At 40.5% G+C, this 26,584-nt stretch overlaps 1 protein-coding gene across 7 annotated transcripts in view; it reads left to right on the top strand.

Moving 5' to 3' along the window:
- The window catches only part of SFXN1 (sideroflexin 1), a 44,138-nt gene that overhangs the window by 11,947 nt on the left and 5,607 nt on the right, over positions 1-26,584 (top strand). For 2 of the 7 annotated variants that reach the window (XM_062607666.1, XM_062607667.1), the window contains 7 exons: positions 17,647-17,821; positions 18,468-18,638; positions 19,902-20,000; positions 21,066-21,141; positions 22,215-22,300; positions 23,317-23,444; positions 23,980-24,029. In XM_062607666.1, coding sequence (XP_062463650.1) covers positions 17,658-17,821; positions 18,468-18,638; positions 19,902-20,000; positions 21,066-21,141; positions 22,215-22,300; positions 23,317-23,444; positions 23,980-24,029 — 774 coding nt within the window. In that variant the 5' untranslated portion in view covers positions 17,647-17,657. Of the gene's footprint in view, positions 1-7,227; positions 7,462-8,665; positions 8,756-9,559; positions 9,634-17,646; positions 17,822-18,467; positions 18,639-19,901; positions 20,001-21,065; positions 21,142-22,214; positions 22,301-23,316; positions 23,445-23,979; positions 24,030-25,625; positions 25,737-26,584 lie in introns of those variants that run through there. The other 5 variants (XM_062607665.1, XR_009962570.1, XR_009962571.1 and 2 more) reach the window with 5 other exon arrangements.

Raw genomic sequence — 26,584 nt, 5'->3', positions numbered from 1 at the left:
GAGCCCATTTCCCCTAAAGGTTAGAGGAGCAAGTGAGTAGGAATTTGCACTACAGTTGGTTATTAAGTCCACATTATTGCACATCCAACATGGCCAGACTCCAGAGCCCTTCCATCGGCAGGCTACAAATCCTGGAATTAAAGATAGTTAAACTAATACTTACCAAAAACATGGAAGCTGACACTGCACAGAGCATCACTTCTTGCTCGTAGTGAAGACCAACAGGACCATTTTGCACCTGCTCCACAGGGAGCCACAGGAGCCAGTAGCTCTGCCAGGGATGCTCAGCCAGGACTCTCTGTAAGGGGGGCACGGTGCCCACACAGGAATGCAGTGGGTCCCGCTATGGTAGAGAGGGTCAACCACCAGTCCAGCAATGACCAGAGCACTCTAAATGTCCCAGTTCTGGAGCTCTGCTGTCTCAGGCAGCATTTTCCCCTCTGCAGCTTCCCAGACAACCCTGCTGCTGTTGCAGTGTTGCAGCTGGATCAACCAAGGTCCCACCTTCAGGTTCTGGGATTAACTTGTTCTCGGAGGCAAGATGCCGGTTGTCAAAGTCCTTACCAAATCACACAGTTTGGGCTTGATGGCAGTCAGAAACGTTCTACAAAATTCAATAAAACACTAGAACAATAGTCCAAACAAGAATCCACACTAAGGTCCAGACTTTAGCTTGCCTCACTCCTCCTGCCAGAATCTTCAATCAAACTTTCGACAAACCCAGTGATCTGACTGAATTAATCCAGGTTATGATATAATCCCAAATGCACTTTTACCTTAGCTCATCTGTTTTCCTGTTCCAGCCTCTATGCCTGTTCCACCACATCAGACAGGACTGTTTCATCCCAGCAACATAGGTAATGTCTCCCTCTTTGCTGCCTGCCTCAATGCCCTTGGCTTCTCCCTGCCCTGTGTTGCAAAGAGTTGTTGCTCTGACAGTCTCTTACAGACAGTACTTTTCCAGGCTGGAAGTATTCCCCGAATTTCATCATCCATTTCTCAAAATCTGTCTCAAGGTCAGAGGCTTTCCAAGTCAACAAGTGCCTCCTGCTCCCTCCTCACAAAGCTCATGTGCTCAGGGCTGAGCTTAAGTGTGAGTTGAAGCCCACCAACACTGGCATTCAGTGTCTCTTCCTCAGTCCACCAAACCAGTTCCTTCCATTTAGGAGAGGTTAAAATCAGGGATGTCTTGTTCAAGTTATGTTTCAGGAAAGGCTATGGGATCCAATCCTATCTACTTTCTGGTTTCCCTTTTTACCGTGTTCTTTACAGCGGCTGATTTTCTCCTGTGCTCTTCTTAGCACTGCTTTCTACACACTTCCCCCAGGTCTTTAGGCACTACAGGATGTACAGCTGGAGCAGGATTTTTCCATTGCTTTCTTGCATTTTTCTGCACCCAGTGATGGCACAGTTGGCAGCAGAGCACTGTAACGTGGTGCATGAGGGGATTTCCCTGAGCTGGGGGTGGAGGTGAGTAGGTTGAGGACTAGGGACCGAGAGACAGACTACTGGAATTGCATCCTGCCTTCCCTGAGACAGCCCAACAGGCAACGGGACACATGGCACAGAGGATTCCCTAACCTCTTCACCTGAATGAACACAGTGATTTAAGGGATGGGGACAATGCTGACAAGTTCCTGCCTGGTACAGCTGGTGTGTCTCCTCCATGACTACCCCACCATCCCAGGTGCCCTTCCACAATAGGTATGAGGCTCTGCATGTGGAACCAAACAATAACAAGGACAATGGTTCATCTAGCTTGGAGATGTTACTGAGGTTAAGTCAGCCTACACCCTACAAAACTGTTTCCACAAAGAAAGACATGTCACTGACATAGGAGACTCCCTTCTGATGGAAACAGAGACCCAATTTGCTGACCAGACCCACTCTCTTAGGCTTGGGTTAAAGACATGAAGAGAAGGGTTTCTACCCTGGTATAGCCCTCCAATTATTACCCATTATTGATCTCTCAATGAAGTTGCAACAAGAAGTCTGAGAGCAACCGAGAGACTTGTGATCTCTGGGAATGTCCCCACAAGCTTTCTAGGAATTTCCACCCAGCTTTTAGGAAATTGCATATTGCTTTCTGGGAAATTTTCCATTGCTTTCTAAGCATTTCTTTCACCTTATTAGAGCTTTACCTTCACTTTCTAGGATTTTCCACCTGCTTTCAAGAAATCCCTAACGCTCTTTAGAAATTTCCTTGATGTTTTCTAGCGATTGTGTACTATTTAGAGGAATTCCCTTCTGCTCTTTAGAGATTTCCCACAGCTTTCTAGGTACTGTGTATTTCTTTCTAGGAATCCTCCATTGCTTCATAGCAATTCTTCCTTATTTCATAAGGAATTCTTTCCAGCTTTCTAGGATTTTGCAGCCAACTTTCTTGGAATTCACATTTTGCTTTCATGAAGTTCCCCCCACATGCAGATTTCTAGGAATTCAGTTCTGCTTTCTAAGAATATCCTGTAATTTTCTAGGAGTTCCCTGCAGCTTTCTTGGCATTTTGCATGGTTTTCTAGACATTTTCCATACCTTTCTAGGAATTTTCTGCTGCTATGAATCTCTCCTTGCTCTCTAGGCATTTCTATCAGCTTTCCCAGTATATGCTTGTGGCATAGTGTTAAGTGTTGCTCCATGCTGTTTGTGCCATTGCATGCTATGTCATGTTGTGGCATGCTCTATGCTACTCTGAGTTGCCCTGTGGTATTTTGTTTTGTCATATGCTGTGCTGCTACATCTTGTTCTCATCTGTTTGCTCATGTTGCGCCATGCCTTCCTGTGTTGTTGTGACATGCACCCATATGTCACCCTCTGCCTCTGCTGTCAGAGGTTATCAAGTGCCATCCCATGTTGCTGCAGGAATAAATATTTGAGAGTGAATGTTTTTAATTGCTCTTTGCAAAAGCCACTGGAAAGATTCAGGAGGTGAAAGTATCAGAAGTCTGCAACATCTGGTCCCTAGAGAGTGATGAAAAAAATCTATTAAGCCTGGTTGAAGCAGTTGTGCGATCCTGTGGCTGTTCCCTGTGCCAGGATGGTGCCACACCTCCTATTGCCCCCATACTACATCCATAGCTGCATATTGACATCTCAGATCAGTTTGCCTCATCAAACGTCTTGTTGCTGACAGCAGTTAGCACAGATGCTTCAGGGCATTAACAATCCCACAGGAGACATTTATAAAATAGCCACATCATAGAGGCAGTGGCTTCCTAATTCCCTTGAAAAGCGGGTTTATCCCTTTAAATACAGCTTTATGTCCCTTCTAAATGCAGATTGTCTCTTCATGTTCATTCCCTTCCAGTCTTATCTGATATAACTATATATCTAGATAAATAGGAAAATTGGATCTGCATTATTTTAGCTTGACACAGTATATACAGCATGAGTAACCTAAAATTGGGTTCAAATATTGCAGATGGAGCCAAAACCTTTAACTGATTTTGTAAGTAATCCTCTATTAGCTTATATAAGGGTTTCATTACAATTTATATTGCCAAAATGCGTAGTGGTACTTGTCTGTTTGACCAAATTTCCCTAGATAATAGTTTATTCATTATCAGCTAAGACTGAGAAAACAGGGTGGTGGGTTTTGTAATACTGACGCAGACTCTCAGAAATCCCTCGCTCATGTACAGAAACAGTCTTTGAACTTAATGGCACTCCCAGCATTCCTTCCAGTCTGGGGTTTGGATTTCCTCCTAAAATTAATGTACAGTAAGTCAGTAGACCATAGGAAACACTGTATATAAATGGTTCACCTTGCCCAATATTCTGCTCTTGATAGCAAAACCCAGCACAAAGCCTTCTCAGGCACCTCCCATCAAGTGTGAATGAATAGTTCCCAGAAATGTCGCTGGTTTCTTCTGGCAAACCCCTGATAACAGCCAGCTTGGTGCCAAAGCAAGCTCCTAACATCATGTTCCAGAGCCAGCAAATGAATACACCCCAGTTCCTTGCGCTGCACCTTCAGGGCTGTCACCACACATTATTTCCCACCTGCTCTACAACTACATTTTCCATTGAGCAGAAAAGCCATGACATATCCCACGCTTGCCTTTGCTCTCCTTGACTGCAGTTTGCGATCCAGGGTAGTGGAAAACCTGGTCCTGCAGTGCCACTTACTGGACTTTTATGTTAATGAAAGGAATGTGCAGCAGCTGTTTTTCTCAGTTGATTCCCAGTGCCAATTTGAAATGGTAAAAAACATAAAAAGCATTAATGTCCAATGTAAATATTATGAATACAGGAAGTTTTAAGAAAGCAAATACAGTAAAGCTGATTTCTTATATGAGGCAGTAATTGTAGAGGAACAGAAATCCTCTTTTTCTGGTCAGTGTAGGGAAGAATTTGCCTTGCAACAGTCTGAGAATTCTTCCAGCTGGGAACACACAGATGGTTAAATTCATCGTTCAATGTATGCAAAGGACTGAATGTACACCTGGAGTTTTGCAGGAGTCTTATTAATGTATTCCTTAGAAATAAGGCAACTGAAAAGAATGCTTCTACAGGAGCTGGGGTAGGGCTTATTTCATTAATCCAGTCACAGTCTCTGCACACATGCTTTCTGTATTAGTATTTCTATATTACCATTAGTACTTGCACTGTAATTTAACCACTAAGATACTACACTCTGCATGATCCTTACGAAAACACACTCCTGAGCTTACAAATGGGGCACTGACCAAGCTACATGTAATTTCTTGCATAAGACTGTCTGTGTAAGAGTATCTGGGGAGACCAGGACTTCTGAAGAACAAATCTGCAATATTCAGCTGTAGATCAGTATGCTCAAAGCCACCTTCTGGGGTCTGTCCCTCCTGATCTTCCAAGGCAGAGGGCTGGCTGGAGACCACAGCAGCCCCTCCAGCTCATTCACCTGACCTTCCTGCTCATGGAGGGCACTGATGGAATCAGTAACCAGGTTTCATTTCAGAATGGAAGCACGATTGGGCTAAAACATACACCTGGATCTGGGAGCTGGCACATCCTCTTGGATTCTGCAGTTTTTAATACATCTGAAAACGTCTTGGCATGAAAATTAGTGCAGAGAAACACATGTAGCCAGAGGTTAGGTATTCTTTGTGACTGCCCCCATTCACCCAGTTGCTTCCAGATTTGTTGCCTAGGAGCAACTGTTGGTTGGCCAGAGCCATATGAAGACTTTTCAGGATTCATGGAAAAAAAATCAGATTTGTTTCTCAGCGATGGGAGAAATGACTAGCCTAGTGAAAGAGAAGTTACGTAGCTGTTCAAAACCATCTGCACTGAGTACAGAGCAAATTATTAACTCAAGGAACGAATGAGTAGCTTTCCTTGTAGCTGCCCAGAGAAAGAATGTAGGTATTAATATATTTACATTAAAGACTCTGCAAGCAGAGTTTCTATTGTGGCGTGCAGAAAAGACCATGTGTGGTTTTAAAGGAGATTAGCAAGTTAGTCTCTTTGGCACACAAGAATTATTAGAGGCAGAAGACATCAGTCCTCAGAATGTACACCATATACCACAGAACCAGTTACACCCACTGCCAAATGATTTATTTCCATGCACAACATCCAGCTGTCTCCATTTGCTGAATGTCTTTCATACTCAGCCATTGCAATGTTTTTAGCAACAAGTGTGAGGGCTAGATACCATCAAAGATGTACCCAGTATTGGATCTGTGAGTAGTCACAGAGACTGGGATCGGCCTGATAAGATTAAAAAGAACTAAATAAACTAGCAGTAAAGTACATAAATTATGAACAAATTTTGGTGCACAAGAGAAATGCAGTGCAAAGGTATCAGTGCCAGCTTTCACTCTTTCATGATGGAATCTCACCTGGTATATTTGCACCTACAGCTGTCATCTAGGTATCTGTAAGACCTAAGTTGTGGAGCCTTGGGGGAATCAGATAGGTGGACATCTGAGATTTGATGTGTCTGTGTCAGAATGAAAGTTGAATCTTAACTTTTCACTGAAAATCATAAACTGGGTAGGGCAGCTAAAAGCTGAAAACCAAACTCAGAGTACACAGTTATATTTTTATGGAATAATAATTAAAAAAAAAGAAAAAAAAAATTTCACAGAAGTTGAGTTTTAACAGCAAAGATTTCACCAGTGAGTGTATCTCCATGAACATTTAATACCTGGGGAGAGTTCTGGATTTTTAATATAAAATTCCCATTTAGCATCCTGCAACGAGCAGTCAACAAGCAGGTCAGAGCTTGCCAGCCCCATATTCAAAGTGTTGAAGAGTAGGATTGCTCTGCACGCTGCCACCCCTTCAGGGATGAGACCTGTGGATAGAACAGCATTGTTACAAAGGGAATTTTAACAGAAGACCTTAGAGGAGCTGGGCTGAATTATAGATGGTAGTTGCAATCGGCCTCTGTTTGTCAGTATGTTATTCTGGTCACAAAAGAGCTAAACTAGCACTGCTTGCAAGCTGCAATTGGTATGCAGTACTACTGTAGTTGAACGCATGTCCCTCTATTCCCAAAACACTCAGCATCAGTTATGGGATAAGACCAGCTCCTGTGTTGCTGATTTATAATGCTATCAGATTTAATGTGCTGATTCTTGGTATGTGTGTTAGGAATCTAATTTATGCCTAGGTACACTGCGAAGCTGGGCTTGAGACAGAATAAAACAGTGCAATTGAGTATCCCTACAGTTTTTATTAAGTATCAAATGATTGCACATCACATCTCAATCAGAGAACCTATTAGATGCTATAAAGAGAAAATATGGATTGACCGTAATTTCTAAAAGGAAAGAAATGCCCTGAAATCCATTTTCAGCTTCCAAAAGAATCAAAGACACGTGTTTATCTGACATTTTTAAGGCACTTTACACAAAGTTTGCATAAACCAGAAGGGATTTCATAGGAATGCATTGTCTTATTTTTTTTTATTTTTTTTTTTAGGATTAGAACCTAAGGGGAAATTGTTTTTCTCAAGGTTCCTTCACTGTGATTTCCTACGAACATTTCCCCGCCGGTGGTTGTTTCCTGCAGTACGTATTAAAGCGGGAATGATGAGAAATCCTGCAGAAATCCCTCCCTGCTGCCCAGCTGCCTTTCTCTGAACCTGCTCTCGCTGTTGCTCATGGCCCACCTCTCCTCAGCATCGCTTTCCTGTTACCACTCCCGGTAATGCCTCCGGCAGCTTTGCTGTCATTAACTATAACGCAATTTCAGGCCCTGAGCCGCCTCCCCAGGGTCCAGGGGCGCCGCGGGCGTCTCCAGCAGTAGGTGGAGCGGCCGGAGGCAGTAGGAGGCGACCGGCAGCCCCGGCCCGGCTCCACCGGCACCGCCGCTCCCCGCTGACCGCCCGGCCCGGCCCGGCCCTGCCCCGCCGGGGCGGAGCGGAGAGGAGCGGGGCGGCCCAACCGCCTCCCTCGGCCGCTTGCCCGCGGTGCCGAGCAAGCCTCTTCCGGGCGAGGGGCAGCGCGGAGCCGGCAGCGTGTAGCGGTCGCGGTGAGTACAGGCACCGGGACCGGGCAGGGGCGTCCCCGCGGCTCGGGCTCCCCGAGGGGCTAGGCCGCGGGCTGGGAAGCGGGTGGAGGATCCTGCCCCGGTGCCTCCCCCAGTGCCACCCCGGTGCCCTCGGTAGGGGCCCAGCCCCGCACGTCACCCCGGTGCTTTCCCGCAGGCCCAGCCCCGTGTCCCCTCGTCCCTTCTTAGGGCTCCGGCCCCTTGTATCGCCCCATCCCCTCAGTGGGAGCAGAGCGGGTGTCCCAGCGGGTCCCCCCTCTCCCTCCACATTCAGCAACTTCCCTCTTTACCACCCGCTTCCAAAACCTCTCCCGGCCACGAGTGTGCCCTGAGCACGGGCCGTGAGCCGCAGGGTGCTGTGTGGCAACGGCACAGATCCCTTGCGTGCAGGAAGCAAACCTCCCTTGGTGGAGGATCCTCCTTTCCAGGGGAGGAACGGCAGATAATTTGGGGGTCAGACACCTGATAGCCAAAGGCAGGGATTTTAATGAGAAGTATTTATTTATTGAGTTATAAATAATTGATTGTCATTATAATGGGTATTGGGAGAACAGGGGGAGGGGGCAAAGGCTGGTTTTGTACCCATGTGCAGTTAAAAAATCACCTGCATGGTTTCTATCAGAAAAAGCTACATGAAACTGAAAAGCTGCAGAAGAGGCCATGAGCATGCCTGAGCAGAGCTCCTACTCCAGTTCGCCAGGGGATATTCAAAACTTAAGGAGCAGAGGCAGGCTTGCAGCAGTCAGGACTGAAATGAAACAAGAGCTTGCATTAACCCATTTTAGCAAAGAAGCGTCATTTCTCGTTAACGAAGAGACGAAGTGAACAGGTGACACGTCTCTGCGATCCACCTCGTGCAATGGGAGAAAAGGTGGGAAATGGAAAGCCAGCGCTGCTGAGCTGGGTGCAGCAGCCTCTAACATCTGGAGGGAGCTTTAATGTGGAAATGATGAAATCTCTCATCAAGTTACAGGGCAAAGATGGCTGCTTTGAGGAGAGAGCCCCAGCAGAAGGCTCCATCCATTTAACACAGACTCTGCTTTTGTTGCTAGGCTACAAGTGGGACGTACATTTATAAGCAAAAAAAAAAAAGAGAAGTATCTTATAGTGTAGCCATCATTTGCCTTCTCCAGCGTTCAGTTTGGTTTTATGATTGCAGGAGGAGAAATCAGAGTGGAAAGATAATAATCTTTGCAGGTATAAATAAATAGGTATTTACTTATAGAAGCTGCTTTGGGGAAGGAGAACTTGGCGAGTTGCTTTGTTAACATTTGGTGTAAGTACATTGCATCGTACTTCTCCCAGTCATCAGCTGTGCTCCTTCTTTCAAATGTGGTAACAAACATAGTGCAAATAGAGCAATACTGTTGCTTAATGACCCCAGTAAGTCTGATATGTGCTCTTTTGTTATCATGCAAAAATGCTTTCTCCCCCTAAAAATCTATTAGTGCTTCTCATCTGAACTAATTATACTGCCAGGATTGACATCCCTGCAGAATGCATTGGGTTCTTTGCCAGAGTAATTAAAATATGGGGGGTAGCTGGGTTTGCCTTTCTGCTGTTGCTTTGCCAATGTGTTGTAGTTTTAAGATAGAATAGACCACCTTTTACTAATCAGAGTGTAGTTAATTTTGTGTCTTTTCTCCTAAGCCAACACAGCAGCTGATAAAGTGACTACTGCTTGTGGAAAAGAAGAATCAGAGTTTGTTCAGGCAAAGGACCCCCAAAAAGGGTCAGTGTGTTATCTGAAGAATAAATAGGCCTAATGGGATGCCTAAGTATTTCTGTATCAAAGCAGGGTGGGAAATGCTTCTAAAGAACTCTGCTCTGCAAAAACAATCAAGCAACCCTGGGTTTTGGTTTATAAATGTGTTGGAGGAAGAAGAGAAGCTGTTCTTCCCCCATTTTATAGCAGCAGGTGTTTTTCTCAGCCTCAAGATTTTCCAGCCTGCATCTCTTGTTTCCCAGAATCGGGCACTGTTCTGGGATCCCAGGACGCCAGACTGTTAGGGGGCTGCTTTGAAGAGTGGAGATTAAGGGACCTAAGTGTGTCAAGTGGGGTTTTTTTTCTCTCTCCCAGTGAATCTGCACATGAAACATTTTCAGCAGCAACTGACTTCAACTTTTGAACTATTCCTGTTCTTTAGGATTCTGGTAAGCAAGAGGCACTGCTGTTACCTTCTATTTTTACTGGGTTTTCAGTGAAAAGCCTCATCTCATCTTTCAAAAAAGGAACTCTTAGCTGCCTCTGGGAGATTTTGTGAATCATGATCTGACCTGAGCGCCTTTGCATACATAAAGTTAAGGGTCTAAGTCCTGGTAAAGGACACTGCGCAAGTTACCCCTTCCTTTCAGCATTTGTGTTGGCTACACTGCTCACTCGCCCTCCTGTGTGCAGGCTGGTGTGAATTCTCTTTCAAGCTGGAGCACGCAGCATGTTCCATGCTTTGTAACAGAGGGTTGCAGGCTGCAGTTTGGGAGTTGGGCACCAAGAAGGGAAATGTTACGATGTTCGTTATCACAGTATTTCTGCACTGCTTTTGAACATAGGCTTCTCTGTTGACTCCCCCAGCTCAGTTTTTGCTGACCTTCTGGAATTGCATGCAAGAGAGGCAAAAGGCTGTTCTCATTAATGGAGTCCACTTCTGCAGTGCAGGAGGCTGCAGCCTGGGCTCCAGCCCCTATATAAGCAAAAAGCAACAGACAATTACGTACAAAGACTGAGGCAGTACTCTGTCTGGTACCCAATCTAAGGATGTTTGCTGAAGGATCCTCGCTCAGGAGAATTCAGGCCTTTTGTACCTGTTGAGGAAAGCCTGCTGCTGGGGTAGTTCTCACATGAGTTTTTAGCTTCGATACTGGAAAGAAACTGACAAAGTTTCTTAATTGTGAAGTGGATTGTTTCAAGACTTGGGTTAAAATACAAGGTGTCAGTAACAGAAGAAAATATAAATGATTCCAAGGAAGGTAGCAAAGTTGCTTTTCATCATTTATTCACTGCTGCATGAGTTTATGTTGCCCAGAATTTCCCAGATTATCTGCCCATCTGGGTTATTAAGGCATGCAACAGGGTTTAAAATAAATGATCAAATGTCTGAGTTGTTCAAAATTGAGTGGTATGTTGCTGTCTGAAATAAATTAAATATTCATTGCTGCTCTTTTGGCTATTGCTTTGGTTTGAAAAGTGGTTCTGTGACCTTCAATGTGATGTTTAATATGTGAACTTTGAAAAGGAACAGCAGAGTTGAACTCCTGACAACTCCTGAATCTGCATTTTGTAGAATTGTTGCAACTGTTGTTGTTAGCCTTTAAACAAGGTTTAAGGTCTCCTGGTATTGCTAGTTCTGTGGCCTTTTCTCCTGTTAATGTTAGGATTACACATTAGACCATGACCTGGCAGGCGATTCCATCTGATCAGAGAGGGCAAAAAATTTGGGTGTGCTTAGTACTAGGGCTTCCAGTTCAGTTCAGTGCCGCTTTCTGATTGAAAGTACAGGATGAAAAAGAAAGTCAAAGAATTATTAATTTAAAGTAAAGGTTTATTTTTTTAGGTTAGTAAAAAAATGGAGTTGAGAGGTTTTCTTAAGATGAAGACCTGAGTTTTCACTCTTTTCTTTTAGTGCTTTTTAGTTTCTTTTTATTTTCTGCTTACTAGGGCTGGGGGAGAGATGAGAAGGCAGGAGCAGGGATCTTTAGAGAGCATGGCAGAGGGGAGGCTGGCAGTGAAATTTGCTTTAAAGCCCTTGGGAAGTGCATTTTCACACTGTCTGGTAGGCCATCTCTATCACCACATCTAATTGCATCCAGTCCATAGAACCATGTCTTCGGCTCCACTTTTGGTGTCAAATACATGGCAAGACGTGGCTGTTTCTATAGCTTGACAGTCTTACGCTTACAAAAAAACTTTATAAACACACGATTGCAGCTATGACTCTGAAAATATGCCACAGTGTGAAACACATGGGTAACGAAACCTCTGTGTCAGTGCTGGGGAGCTAAACAGTGCCAAAGAGTGTTTGTTCCCAGTCACGGGAATGCAGTCCTCTGTACTGTGTACTTTCTGGAGCACAGCATGGAGCAGTTTTGCCCAGGACAGCTGATGCTCACCCAGACAATCCAGCAGCACAAGGGAGGATTTAGCTGCCATTCTCCGTGGGCAGTTTGGGTACAGCTACCCTACTTAGGAAACTGAAAGGGTTTAATAATATGAATGTGCCAGAGAGCATAGTCCATTATTACTGGTTTAATTTACTAGTGTGGACTGTTACCAACTTCAGGATTTATGGGTGCAAGTGGTTCTAGTAAATACCTTTCTAACTGACCTGTTGTTAGAAAAATCAAGAATGTTTATTATTTCCTTCCTTACTGCATATTTTCCATGATAGATGTTAACTGACTGCATTATGATGCTGTCATTTATCCTTTCCAGTACTGCTGATCCTCCCATGAGGAACATGACCACAAAGTGCCATTTCAGTATGAATTATTAGAGTAACTTGTGTTTGTACAATGACTGTTGTGTCCTGACTCCTCTGTTAATAGAGTCGTTTAAGGAAGAGCGTTGTTTTTTGGGTAATTTTGCTCCTAACCTTTCCACCTTAAAACTTAAGGTGCTGCAGATCCAAAGTTTTGTCCTATTTCACAGGGGGTCTCCACTCTGTTGGTACTTACTGAGTAGCAACAGATGCGGGAACAATAAATTTAGATGCTTCTAAGCAGTTGAGTGTCAGGCTGATGTTGAAGTTTGTATTCATTAGTGGACTGTAACAAAGCAAACATTTTTATCTTTGTTCTAGAGGATTTGTGCATTTACTTTCCAGTCCCTTTGCAAACTTTCTACTTATGTCAAGGTTCAGAGGGATTTACTTTAATTTGATTTAACCAAAATGTCCTTTATTTTTTCCTTACACAATTCTGTTATGGATATGTGCGTAACAACAACTTAAATCTTGGAATCTTGGGCATATTTAATGTATATGGAGAATTATATCTCTGAAGTTAGGAGAGTTACACCCTTGACAAAGCATTGCAGTTAAAATAGTAATTAAACCTTAAATAGTTTCATTGCAGTGCTTTTGCTATTGAATATTTGAAGGGATTATGCAAACAGCAGCACCCCTCTAAAATTGTATCTGAAAATTAAGGTGACAGCTAGGTAAAATACTGTTGCAGCAACTTAAATTGAGGGTGTGGTACCCATTTCTTGCAGTTTTACAGTCTCACTGTTTAAATAAAAAAACAGAAGCCATACAGTTTATGATGATGACTGCATGGCTGCTGGATAATATATCGATGGAACCATTTTTGTGCAGTCACCATTTTTACTTTATAGTTGGACATTCTATTTTATAAGAGGATCCTTCTGAAGTACAGAAGCATTTTATTGGCTTATGGTTTTGTGTTGTGGGATTTATTTCCCTTGTCACCATTTAATAATAGGGACTGATAAATAATGAGTAGCATCATGCAGTCTCTTTAATACGAGAGCTGGGGTTTTTAGTCTAAAAATATTTTGCTGGAAAACTTGCAGGTTTTCAAGACAGAAATTTACCCGTTGTCTTAGGCACTGTTGTGACAGAGCCATGCCTCAGAGTCCCAAGACTGGCAAACTCAGCCACCCTTTTTACTTCACTGCAAGGTTTATGTCTCTCCAAGTTACATTATTCCAGTGTCTGAACTTTTTACTCTTCCTTGTATGCATGATGTCCGTTCCTTCTCTGTGGGCATTGATGCTCTGTCCCTGTCCACAGTTTTCATGACTTCTAGTTTGAACTTAACTTAGAACAGCATTGTTCCTATGTATATACTTAAAATGCAAGTCAATTATGTCAGTTGCATCATTTAGAAGAAAATAGTTTTGTGTATTTAAATCGCTGTTACTTAAAGTTTGAATCCCTTTTTGCATGTGGTCTAACCCCGCCCTGTAGGCCCCCACCTCAGCCTATGCAGGATTAGAGGCTATAAACTGTCCTTTATCTTTTTTAAGATTAGTATTATTAAAGTTAGTGTTTTCTGTAGCTATCTTTCTAAACAGACAGGGTGACTGCAAGCATGGTCCCTTGTTGTAACATATGCCAAGAGTCTTCCATTAATGTACTTTTCCCATTTTCCTGCTAGGATGCTTTTTGCTGCTGCAGCACTAACCCTTTTTTGGTAGGTTTAAAGCTTCAAGATGTGCATTACACCTGACTCCTCCTGCATCCACAGATCCTGAACTTGAGCAAAATGGTAACCCAAGGTGGTCACTGATCAGTCTGTAGAGGAAGCATGGGAGCGCAGACCTTGTGTGCTCCCAGATCTTCTACTGTGCCAGTTCAACATCCTAATCCAGGAGACAGCTGGACTCTCTTCTTTATGCAGCATTTGTTTTCTTCTAAGGTAGTCAGTTTTATCAGCACACATGGTTCAAGGAGCATCAGAGCATTCACAGTGTAGATCAAGCAGTGAGGGGATAAAAGGTAGGACATGAAAGGTATAAGTCTTATTTTCTGCAGGTCCACCCTTGTCAGGGCAGGCAAAATGAAAGAGTGAAATCATCCTGAATTAAACCATGAAACATCTGCACTGAAGGCAAATCCTTATTGTCTAGATTTCTTATTACCAAAGGGCTTGGGTTTATGGACAGAAGTATGTAAAAATAATTCACAGATAACACAGGAGTATATATGCTAATCAGAGTGAAAAGCATTTCTATTTACAGACTACTTTATTAAGCATTCATTAGACAACTTTAAACAGATTAACATAAGGTGTCCTAAGCAGTTTTAAATCTTTCTTGATGAAACTGATAATTTAATTATATAAATATTTAAACTTGGACTTTCCTACAAATAATGTACCAATAGGGAAGCATTCACAGAGCAACTTACCAGCCCCAGTGTACAGGTATTTTTTTGAGCTATGTGTGCTCAGTTCTCAGTAAGGTCAGTGCTGGTCGTAAGAAGGTCTTAATTTTCATTAGTGCAAACTGGCTTTTTTTCGTCATTTTTCCTGGTTTCACATACTAATACAGAAAGAGCACTGCCTTGGATGGAAAGAGGTGTAGAAAACCTTGAGCTTGTGATTTCAGATTATCATGTGTTTTTAACGGTACCATTTTCTGGAGATACTTCAGTATAGTTGCCTTTATCCAAGCATTTAGAATGATTTATGCTTTATTGTGTAGCTGGGGGGGGGGGGGGGGGGTGTGTTATTGTGATAAAAGCTGTGAGAGCTTGTGCTGGTTTGGAAGTCTCTAACTTGCACATGATGACTTGGAATAGAAACTGGAAATTTTAAACATGTCTGGAAAGGATTAATGGAGCATTTAAGCTGTTAATACAGTTCACCAGGAAAAAGCAAAAGCAGCTCCACTGGTGTCCTACCTGCAGCCTGTGCTGTCATTTCATTAATATCCAGAGGTCAGCAATATCTGTAGGAACACAGCTTGGTTTTACACAATTGTTCTCTACACTGCAAAGGCAAACAGCTCTACTTTGCCTGTGCAGCTCTGAGTTTTTCCTAATGACAGGAAAATTTAGACAGCGAGACACAGAAATATTTGTGTACTTGAAATTTCTGTGTGATTTTTAACCAAATTCATTTAGTTTGTGTAAAATTCAGTAATAAGATCTGTACATAGCTGGAGAATAGTTGTCCAAGGAAGAGCTTGACTCTGATGGAAAACAGCGAGCTTTCTTATTTAATGCTTTGGATTTTCACTATTCTGTTGTAAGTAATACAAGCTAAGCATAAAACATAAACATCCTAAATGCTTTGTTTTGTCTTTTTCATTTAATGAAAACAAACTCTTTGGGTTTATAATCATAGAATAGTTATATTATAGAAACTGATTATTTAACTGAAATAAACTTTAATTCTCTGTAGCTGTATGAAAGGAAGGACATCTTTTTTGAATGGCACCAAATTAGGGTTTTGTAATAAATTCTTAAACTTATTTAGTAATAGCTGAGGTACAACGTTTTCATCATTCAGCTGTTAATCATGCTATGTACCGAAACCTGTACATGCTCTTCATAATTAGTTACTTAATCCTTTTGGGGTTCTTAAAGTTTGGTGTACTTAGGAGTACATTGCTTTCTTCATGACCACATGTGGGACTTTGCCTTGAATATTCACCAGTGCTTGCCAAATCCTCTTTAAATTTTGGTTATCTTCATGTGTAACGCAGTTACTCTGCACTTTTGCAACCTTATCTTTACAGCTTTACAATTGTGTCGGGTGTTCAGTGCCACCGTGCTTTTGCACACACCATTTTAATGAACTTCATGGGCTGGTGTAGCACTGGGAAGAAGTTGAGCAATTTGTCACCAGTGGTTCTTCCTGGCAGATGATGTGTAGGGAAACAAATATTTCTTATAATGTTTGTATGGTATGCCACAAAGTAGTATCTGGCCACTAGGTTTTCATAGTCATTAAATCACATTAATAACAACCACTGGAGTCCTAAATAAGTCATGGTTGTGCAATTACATAAGTACAAAAATGCTGAGTCTGGGCAAGTGCAAGGAAGACAGTCTTTTCCCTGAATAATTCCCACTCCAAGAGCAATTCTGACTGATAAGTGGTTCAAGGCAGAATATTTACAAAACAGTCCTCAACTGCTTGAAAACTTGATTTCATGGTTCTTGGGAGAGAGATTACAAAGTTGCATCATGTCCTTGAATGACTGCTAGCTGATTTAGCTGGCTTTCAAGAACAGACTCTTTGGGGGGGTAGAGTGTTTGTTGGGTTTGGGTTTTTTTCTAGAAATTTTGCTCTATAATATCTTTTAAGTATTTACTAGTTTCCTCCTCCTTCCTGTTGCTTAAAGCTGCTGCATATGGTAAATGGGGAGACTTAAGCCTTTATTTCTGTAGCAGTTTACTTTTCCAGACTTCCAAGTTTTTCCACTTGAGGCAGAGGAGAAAAATTGTAATTACCTTTGAGAGATGGACAACAGCTTCTTCAGATTTCATGAATGGTCTCCCCTTTTATCCCCACAGGGCTCACATTTCTTTATGATGGAGACACTTTACATGATAAGTCACTTCCTTTTTGTGGGTTCGGGTTTGGGTTTTTTTCTGTTCTGCATCACTTAAGTTTCAGCAAATTGATCAAAATGTCTCAGTCAATTCCATGGTGTTCTTAAGATGAAAATACTCTTTAGTGGCAGCTTACAACATATATATTAGTTTTCCTCATAATGATACTTTTCCTATTAAAACAGCTAAAATTCTATATGATATCATCTGACTTTTTATAGCTCCGATTTACTTCAGCCATTTGAGTTACAAGCATTATTTGGAGGATGGCTTTTTGTGGTTTTGTTTGTTTAGAATTGAGTACAGAATATGTTGCGGAAATTTCTCTTAAGAAAGTTAAAGTTCATATATCTCGTCCTATGCAGTGACTGGCCTTTCATTAGATGTTGAAGTAAGCCTAGTCATCCTGAAGTAGTTTTTAATTTTGTGGGCTTTAGGCCCCTTAAATTCACAACTATGTTAGTTCAGTGCCCTCCAGTGTAGTTCTTTAACCATCTTTGAAGTCATCATTAGAAGATCAGGTCATGTGTTCATAATGTTGCAGGTTGTTGGATTATATAATCTATGTTTTGCTAAAGCATGGATTTAGAGAAACAACATTTATTAAAAGGAATTGTTTGGGTTTTGTCCCTAATTTTTGTTTTTCTATGCCAGAGAAGTTAAATGGATTGTATTAAATACTTTTCCTGTCATTGCTCTTTGCAGCAGGTCTTTAGGCATCTCCTGAAATATTCAGTTTCTTCTTCCCTGCAAGCCAGTATTTCCAGCAAACAGTAATTCATCACTGAAATAAAGCACACTTTGATTGATGCTGCTATTTAGTACAGCTATTTATTTATAACTTTTTCTACTTTTTTTGCATCTGCCTCATCCCCAGGTATTTGTACATGTATCTGTGTACCTCTGCCTCTTAATTAGGTACTCGTACTCTTAGAAAGGTGTAGTGCATAAATGTCTTGGAGCAGGAGGGAAGGGACATTATCTGCTTTCAGGATGTGCACTTGCCTGTTTAAACTTCAGTTCTGCAAGCTGTTTGATGTTTGTTTTTTTACTCTAAGCGTAACCGCTTTTCATCTTGCAGGCTATAGATGCATAACGATATAAATGGAATTCTGAATTGCAAATTTTCATGTTTTCTTCACAGAGTTCTTGAATATGTCAGGAAATATACCATTAAATATTAATATCAAGGAGCCCCGATGGGATCAAAGCACTTTTGCTGGACGAGCCAATCACTTCTTTACTGTAACAGACCCCCGGAATATTTTGTTATCTAATGCTCAGCTGGAAAATGCAAGAAAAATTGTGCATGATTACAGGTATGGCATTGATCACTTTTACTGCAGGCCAAAAAAAGTCCATGTCAATAATAAGCACATGGTTATGTATTTAAAAGGAAATATTTAAAACACTGTATTCACTGTACCACTCTCATTTTATTTCAGAGCTTGAGACACCTTTTTTTCATTTTAAAATAAACTTGCTAATGAATGGAGAAATTGTGTCATCTTAGAACCCCTATGAAGAATTCTGAAATACAGAATGCTTAATAGCATTCTTAAATTCTGAAATTAGTTCATATGACAGCAAAGTTTAAAACCCCATATGCATTATATTGTTTGAAAATTTACTTTGCAAGTATTTACGATTCTACTTGCTCCAGAATTCCACACTGATGATGCCAGAGATCTGAGCTCTGAAATCCAGTACAGGTTCGAGTAAATCGAAATTTGGTGCTGCATGTATCAACTCAGCCAACATAACCATTACTGGGAGTTTTGATTGTTCTCCTTTCACCAGTCCATTTAAAAGCTGAAGAACTACAAGCTAACTATGAGGCTAGATTAACTTAGTGTGAACATCCCAAAATCCTCTGATGCCGCATTTGTCACTGGAATTTGCAGCGTTTTATAACAGTTGTGCTTTCTGCTGTTGTCTTACTTTGTTTTTCTAACTCGTCCCAAGACAAGGTATTGTGTCACCTGGCTTGACAGAAGATGACTTGTGGAGAGCAAAATATATCTATGATTCAGCCTTTCACCCAGACACTGGTGAAAAGATGATCTTGATTGGCCGAATGTCAGCTCAGGTACCCATGAACATGACTATCACAGGTTGTATGATGACCTTTTATAGGTAAGTGATGGCAGTATCTTACAGAAAACATTTGCTTACAAATTAGAGAAGTTGAAATCAATGTTATTGTCGAAATAGCATTTTAGAAGATTTATAATGTTTACAAAGGTAAAATTTTGCTTCCTTTTCTTTTCTCTCTCTGCATTCCCTTACACTTAATGGTTTATTTTATGGTTTCCTCTAGAAGTAGTTGTGAGTTAATCCCTTAGCTCCTCTGCTTCACCATCCCACTTTTTCTCAAACTGGGAAAGTTGAATGATCCAGAATTCATCTGTGTAGGAGAGTTGTGTAGAGGACAAAGAGGAGGAGATACTTAGGAATTTCTAACCTTGGAGACCTAGCACATCTTCTACTGTAGCATCTCCACTCTGTTTTCTTGCTTGTTACAGAATAATTGGCACAGCTACTGCTTCTTCTTTAGCACTCTAAATTTCCCGATCAGCCCTCGAATGAGAACCATATTCCTGAAACTGTGTTATTAAGTAATTTAATGAAGTGTAAGCTTGAAAGCCCTGTTAAAAGTTATTTTAATGATCAGAAAGAGTTTTCAATAGCACCTGTTACTTCTGGTGGCCTGGTTCTCCTTGCTGAAATTCTGGTGAAGAATCTTCAGTGGTGTCTCCACTGGGGGCAGAGTTTGTGGTCTGAGGAGAGAAAGAAACACTTTTCCCACGTATACTCTCCTAGCATCCAGCTACCTGTGGATCAGGAACATTTTGGAGTTGTCTTTTAATCTTTAATTCAGTTCTACATGCACTTGAATGTTTTAATGTCACAAGGATTTATTAAAATAATGGCATCATATTTACATTTTGAAGACTGAGAGGATAAAACCTGTGTCCTAAAATCCACCTCTAGGTCATTGTGGAGCTTCCAAAGAGAACTAGCAGACTGTAAAGGAGTAACAACTCTCAAAAAATATTCTAGAAATTACAGCATTTCATATTTCTCTGTGGTTTTTATAGAGAGGTTTTCTATAATGCTTTTGTTATTACAACAAACCTTTGTCCCAAGTGCACCTTGGTATTTAATTATGAAGCTTTTAAATTCTATTCTTAGAAGTTGAAGTACTTTTATTATTGAAACAGTACCTCAAGAACTGTATTGTTTCATTCAGATAAGTAAGGACCTCTGCATGATTACTGCTTGCACTGGCTTTTCTTGATTTGCCGTAATTTTCCTGTGCTGTTGATTCAACTTAATTTTTGTTATGACATTATTATTATTTTTGGGTTTGTTGTTATTAATATTTCTCTTTTCAAGAACGACACCAGCGGTGCTTTTCTGGCAGTGGATTAACCAATCCTTCAATGCTGTAGTAAATTACACAAACAGGAGCGGTGATGCCCCGATTACTGTCAGGTCAGACACAAAACCACATACATACGAGTTATAAATAGTTCTCTGATGTCCTGGAACATGGTTGGGCTTTAAAGTTTGAGGTGATAGAGGGATAAGTTTTTTCATCTATGTTTATTACTAATTTGATATGCATAGATGAGAAGTCTAAGAACAATAAAGGTGAGAACTCCATTTCTGCCATTAAAGATAAGCCTGTGCACTTTGATCATAAGCACTTAACAGTGTAGGATTTAATAGGAGTCTGTGCTGCATTGCTCAGTCATTTGAAAGTTGGTTTGGTGTTACATCAGGATATTTCTAAGTTGGTATTTTGTGCAGACCTTCAGGTGTCTCTCTCTCTGCCATCTCTTCAGTGCCCTGAAGTGTAGCACACACCACACATAGTGCTTATTTGCAAAAAGAGGACCCTCCAAGGAACTGGTCTGCGCAGTACTTGTTTCTGCTTGAAGGCAAAGTGGGAGTCTAAATAGATGTAGAAAGCTAGAAATCATAAATAGGAGACTGGAATTGCAGTGCTTGACTTTCTGGTTTAGTAGCTGACTTGCCTATAGATGTCCAGTAGAAAGCAGTAGATTCAAGGATATAGAGACACCTCATAGCTGGGAAGTATGTAGAGTGTGTTTTAGAGCAGACTGGGTTGGATTTGGGTGTTTGCATCATAGCTGGTCTGCATGTATGGGTTTCGGTACAGTTGATTTTAATTACTATCATAGACATGGCATTAGAAATCCAAGCTGGTTTTATTAGTTTAAGTAATTAGGAAATTAAATACAGAACTAAATCCTTCAAGGCGTTCATTCAGACACATGAGAAAATGCTGAACAGATAGCAATGCAGAACCAGCAGAACCAGATTCAATGTTAAAATGTTGCTTGCATGTGATTTTTACTGCTAGTGAAATAGAAGTGTTTTAGTGTGAATTTGAATCTTTCATCCATATCTCATGGCAGTATCACAGAAAGGTCTGCCTTTTAACTTTCTGGGTGGGTATGATTACATGTATAGAATGTAATTAAAAGTGAAGTAAATGTTGACCAGATGCAAACATGTTTATTTTTCTTTTAGCCAGCTGGGAACAGCCTATGTTTCTGCTACCACAGGTGCTGTTGCAACAGCCTTAGGACTTAATGCACTAACAAAGGTATTGCTGATATTTTTTTTCTGCCACTTGTAACTAAACTTTGGTGTTTAATGCGATGCTAATAGCTCATTTCTCCTTCTGTGTATCTGTGGCATGTTATGTGCAGCACCCAGAATGGAGCTGTAATGGCCTTTGATAGCTCCCTTGAGATCCCAACCTTATTTTTGCCCCATGTAGATGCTTTTATATGTATTTCAAACAGCCTGCCCTCCTTATGTGTACATCTAACAGCCTTGTGTTTTGTTAATACAAACTGTATCTAATAAGGTGCCTTTTTTTGCAGTTTCTTTTTTACATGTCAGAGTATATAATAGCATTTGACAGTTAATTGCAGTGAATGTGTAGTTACAACAATGTGAGCTCATTATCCCGTAAACTGTCTAGGTGTGGTTTTAAGGTACAGTATCGCTTCTGCAAACTTGGACACCTCTTCTGGACTGGCTGAAGAACTTGTAAGGAGATGCAGCTCCTAAATGCAGAAAACTCAAATTCTTTAAATGAGTGCAAAACACAAGGCAAAGAAATAGATGCTTTCCCCAAAAAAAAACCACAAAACCAAATAGAAAAGCTGTATTTTGTACCCCTCAGCTTATGCTTAAATGTAATGGTATAGCTTTAAAAAGTTATTTGAGGAGCTATTCCAAGCAGAGTAATTCATATTATACAAGACACTGCCTAGATGAATAGCCTCCATAGTCAGTGCCTCTAGATGCAAAGCAGCTGGTATGGATGCTGTGACCTTGCCAGCAGAGACAGTAAAGTTAAGGTCTGCTTACTGTTGCTCACAGTCATGCTCAGAAGCTGACACTTCTCTGCAGTGATACTACTGAATTAAGATTGGGTTTTCTATTTTCATGCCACTGGTACCTCTGAGAGAAGTATTTATGACTTGTTTGTTGTTTTACCTCTGCCCCACTAATGAGTTTTCACAGCGTTTTAATTTAAAGGAAACAGGTCTGGTCTGTCATTAGCACATGAAGCATTTTAATATGACCTTGGGAAATAAAATTATTATATAAATTTATTTTCTTCTTTTTAATTTCCTTTTCCCTCCCTCTCTCTGTGTTTTGCAGCATGTCTCACCTCTTATAGGACGGTTTGTTCCATTTGCTGCTGTTGCTGCTGCTAACTGCATTAATATTCCACTAATGAGGCAAAGGTTTGAAAAAGAACAAAGATCACTCATTCTATATGTTACTGAGTTTTTAGAGGAGCAAGTTACTAAGTAAAAAGCACATTATATATCTTTAGCTTGTTTCAGAACCTAGCTAAAACCATATGCATGAGCTTGTTTTGATTAATTCATTATGACGGGCATAAAATAGAACATCCTTATTCTCTTCAGATAAATATCCATAGAGATCTTCAGTCTTACATCTCAGAAACCAATTACCAGCCCTTTAAAGGGGAAGAACAAATGAAAAGCACCATCTTATAAACACAAGGTTATGGGCAGAAAAGGGAATATATAAAGTATGCATTTACAATGAAGTTCAATCCATGGTAGCATTTATCTTTTACAAAAGGTGAGGAGTAGAGTAAAGGGAGTATATCTCAGTATATCTGCCCTTCTGTCTGCTTCTCACTCCCCTGAATGAGTTTAACAGCTAACCTTGCACTTGTGGATAAGATGTAGTAGACAATAATGCAGATACAGAAATGTAGTTCGGTTTGTGCATCCATTTATGCTTTCAATTATGTTCTTAGTGGTTGAAATGAAACCTCAGCCTAGAATGTCAGAGGGGAGCCTTCACAAAGATTTCTGGTTTAGTTCTAATCTTCCTGTATTCCCTGTTTTGTCTGCTGGAAAGGACAGAGTAATTCCAGAGCAGTCCAGAAAATCCCACATTTCTGAATTGCTTTTTGAAGGAATCTCTCTGTTCTGTGAAATACAGAAATAACACATCTATTATCTCTTTTCTTCCCCTCAGAATGCTGAAGCAGCAGATTGCTGTTACAGATATTCAGTTGTTTGCTTTTGAGCATATTTTCCCCCAGATCTTTCTCTGCCTTTTGAAATTTTTGTGCCAAAGAGTGTCACAAACAGGTTAACATGGAAAATAAGATACAAACTGTAATTCTTAGAAAAACAGTTTTAAGGGAACAGAGATAAGGTGACGAAAAGGAGGGTAAATGCATGTCTGTCATTGCTTTATTTTATTCCTTATTCAACAGAGAAATCAAGTGTGGAATCCCTGTCATGGATGAGAATGGAAACAGACTGGGTGACTCATCAAAAGCAGCTCAGCAGGCAATTGCCCAGGTGGTTATATCAAGGATTCTTATGGCTGCTCCTGGCATGGGTAAGAATAACTGCAGTAATGTGCAGCTCCTGATTGTAAGTTCCTAATGTGAGAGAGATTAAAGTCTATACAAGTGATTTTTCTTAGAGGTTGCATTATCATACAGTAATGCAGCCAGTGTTTACTTTTCCATTAAGAAGTTCCACAGAGAAGCAGACATTTCTTGCTGTGAAAATATCCACTGTGTGTTGCACTGAAGGGCAGCAGAAAAGCTCCTGCAGTGCTTTTGCAGAAAAGACACAAATAGCAAAGGAATGGCAACAAATTCCACTGGAGCGGAATTAGTTTAGTGAAGAGTAGGTGCTTTGCCCAGTGCCAAGTTGCTGAGCTCAGGTTTAGTTATATGTGAAATTAGGAGGTTTGCTTAATGGGAGAATTTACCTCTGTAAATACCAATCCAGTATCTTGAATTGGCAATGTGAAATAATGAAAGCTCAGTTAATGACAGAAGACTGTGAATACTGTATTAATCTTAATAGAAAATTAAAGTGTCTTTTTCCCCTAGGTTGATGTTTCTTTTTTTCCTTATTTGCAGCAATTCCTCCTTTCATAATGAATACATTGGAAAAGAAAGCCTTTTTAAAGGTTAGTCTTAGATAATCTATGTATATGTATTTCCTATCCTAATATTGTCATGAATTTAAAATACTTTCTGAGTCTTCATATGTGCCACCCAAACACTCTGGAAGGACACCATTTGTAGAGTATGAGTAGAGCTTGTGCTTTACAGCTGTTGCTTTCTGTATGCCTTTCTTAGACAGAGATAGCCTGGTTCTTTTCATCACAGTGTAAAATGACATTAAAGAAAATATGAAGTTGTTATTTTTATAATTGTTCTTAAAATGCAGAGTTCCTCCTAGTAAATGAATCTTCCTTCTTCTGAGACTTGGAATAGAGTTTATTAGAAAAACATTGAAAATGTTGATGTTTTTTCCTCAACATAGCAATAAGGAGGTTTTGCTTAGCTGCTATAGTAGCAATTTGACTTTGGAAACCACAATGATGGTAAAAACCTCTTTTGAAAATGATCCTTTAAAATTTACAGGATGAGCAAGTGCAAGGTAGACATAGAACGGGCATGCTTCATCAAAGATTACTTATTTCTTATATTCTGTTTATGTTAATACAGTATGATGTCAAACATCTGGTCTTAGTAAATATATAAACTAAATCAACATCGTGCACTGTGTATGCATGAGAGGCTAAAGAAGAATAATGATATTAGTTACAGGGTTGTCTAACACAAGAGAAATAATGTTCAGATGAGGAACTCTGTAATCCTTTACCAGTAAAGGGAGTTTCATCTTCACCAGCAGATATCCCTGATTTAATTACTGCATAGCTCCAGGCAAAGTCTCTGCCTGTGAAACCCACCCAGCAAGCTGGGAACAGTAGCCCAAAACAATATCTCCTTCCTGTTACAAGTTGGGAAAAGAAAGCGTGGTCTGAGGCTCCAGACCCTCCCCTGGAAAAGTGGTTTGGGTGGGGACTGGCAGGACAAGCAGGGGCAGTTGTCTGTTTTTTTTTTTTGCCTAAGATAAACATTTCTAAAATATTTAAATTATATTTCTTATTATTTCTGCCTTTTATTTTTCTTGTGCGGTTAGATTACCCAGTTACATGCACCATTTGAAACTGGGAAGAAGTCACAAGTGTATTCCAAATGTGAAACCATATTTTTCCTGAAAGTTCTTTTCTTCCCACTCCCCTTGCTAACACAAAACACTATTGCTCAGAATGTAAAAGCAGGAGATGTGGAATTTGAGTTCAGAGTAAATGACTGTGTGTGTGCTGCTTGTATCTCCTGGAGGAAGTAACGCTGCTGTGCATCCAAATATACCATTTCTCTGCAGCATGAAGAGCCTTGTACAGATTCGGCTAATACTTAATAGCTGATTTCTTTTGACCCCTACCATGTTTGCAGAGTAGCTTTAAGCTGCTTGAGATAGTGTTACATTTGTGAGTACATATTACCCAGAACATTAACCCTTGTTTAAATAAATAACTAAATAAATAAATTTTATGTATATTTGACATGGGAGAAATATCACAAATGCCATCAACTCAACTGGCAAATCCATGACATTTGTGAAGAAGTTACAGTGATCCTCAGGGTTTGGAGACAACTGTCTGTAGTTCGTGTGTGGTATAATCAATATAAGGGTGTTGTGAATTTTTCAGATCAGCAAAAATGAGCGATTTCTTCAGTGACTACTCAGTGGTCTTTGGTACCGTCATGACCGTTTATGCTCACCTGTTCCACCCCCTCAGCCTCAAAGACTGTGAGTTCAGGTGAAAAACTGTTCTGCAGGTAGTCAGTGTAACACTTGGTAGAGATTAGTATTAAAACCATTAAGGAATGAGCTGCATTTTTAACAAGCAGCTTCTGCATGTCCTCTTGAGGTTTTGTAAGCACCATCCCATTTGCAGTCCTCCAACACCACACAATGCTTTACTAACTCATTATTCTTAGCCTTTGCTTTTGCACACCATCACTCTTGAAAATAATTCTTGTATGCTTGCCAAAGCCTATTAAGCAATGCATAAGGCCAGAAAACAGGCAAATGGTTTGTGAAATAATGGAGAAAATGAAATGAAGTTCTGCAGTAAATCAGAAAAGCTTCTGGAGTTATTATGTCTGTGATAGCAGGCTATCATTCTCTGATATTTGAAATAAGATGAAGATTATGCAGCACTATTCATTCCCCATATTCCAACATTGTTTCTCATGAGAATGTTTCGATGGTGACATTAGTATAAATTAACAATAATCCCAAAAGTTACTGCTAGAAAACGATTCAAAAATGTTTTTAGAACACAAGCACATACTTACTGCTTCAAAAAGAATCTAATTATTGCTTTACTTGAAAAAATATTTTTTAATATGTGTGCTTTTGCTATAGGTTTCAGCAGTGGCTTTGGCTGCCTTCTAGGTGATTATTCAGAGTAGTAGTTCTTGAGTGGGCTGAATAATGTCTGTGCGTCTGTGTTCATTACCCCATTACACTTGACTAGCTCTGCACAGAACCAAGTCATTTTATCTGCTACAGCAGGAAGATCCATAAACAACCTTGCTCTGAGGCACAGTGTTTGTAGATTTAGTTTAGTTACAGGTAACCTTTCTCCTAAGAAAATAAATT

Source organism: Pezoporus occidentalis, unplaced genomic scaffold (genome assembly GCF_034315485.1).
Source record: "Pezoporus occidentalis ecotype Australia unplaced genomic scaffold, CSIRO_AGI_Poc_V1 ctg124, whole genome shotgun sequence".
Classification (NCBI taxonomy): Eukaryota; Metazoa; Chordata; class Aves; order Psittaciformes; family Psittacidae; genus Pezoporus; species Pezoporus occidentalis.
Note: the sequence above shows the minus strand (reverse complement) of the source record. Positions and strands in the feature narration are given on the sequence as shown.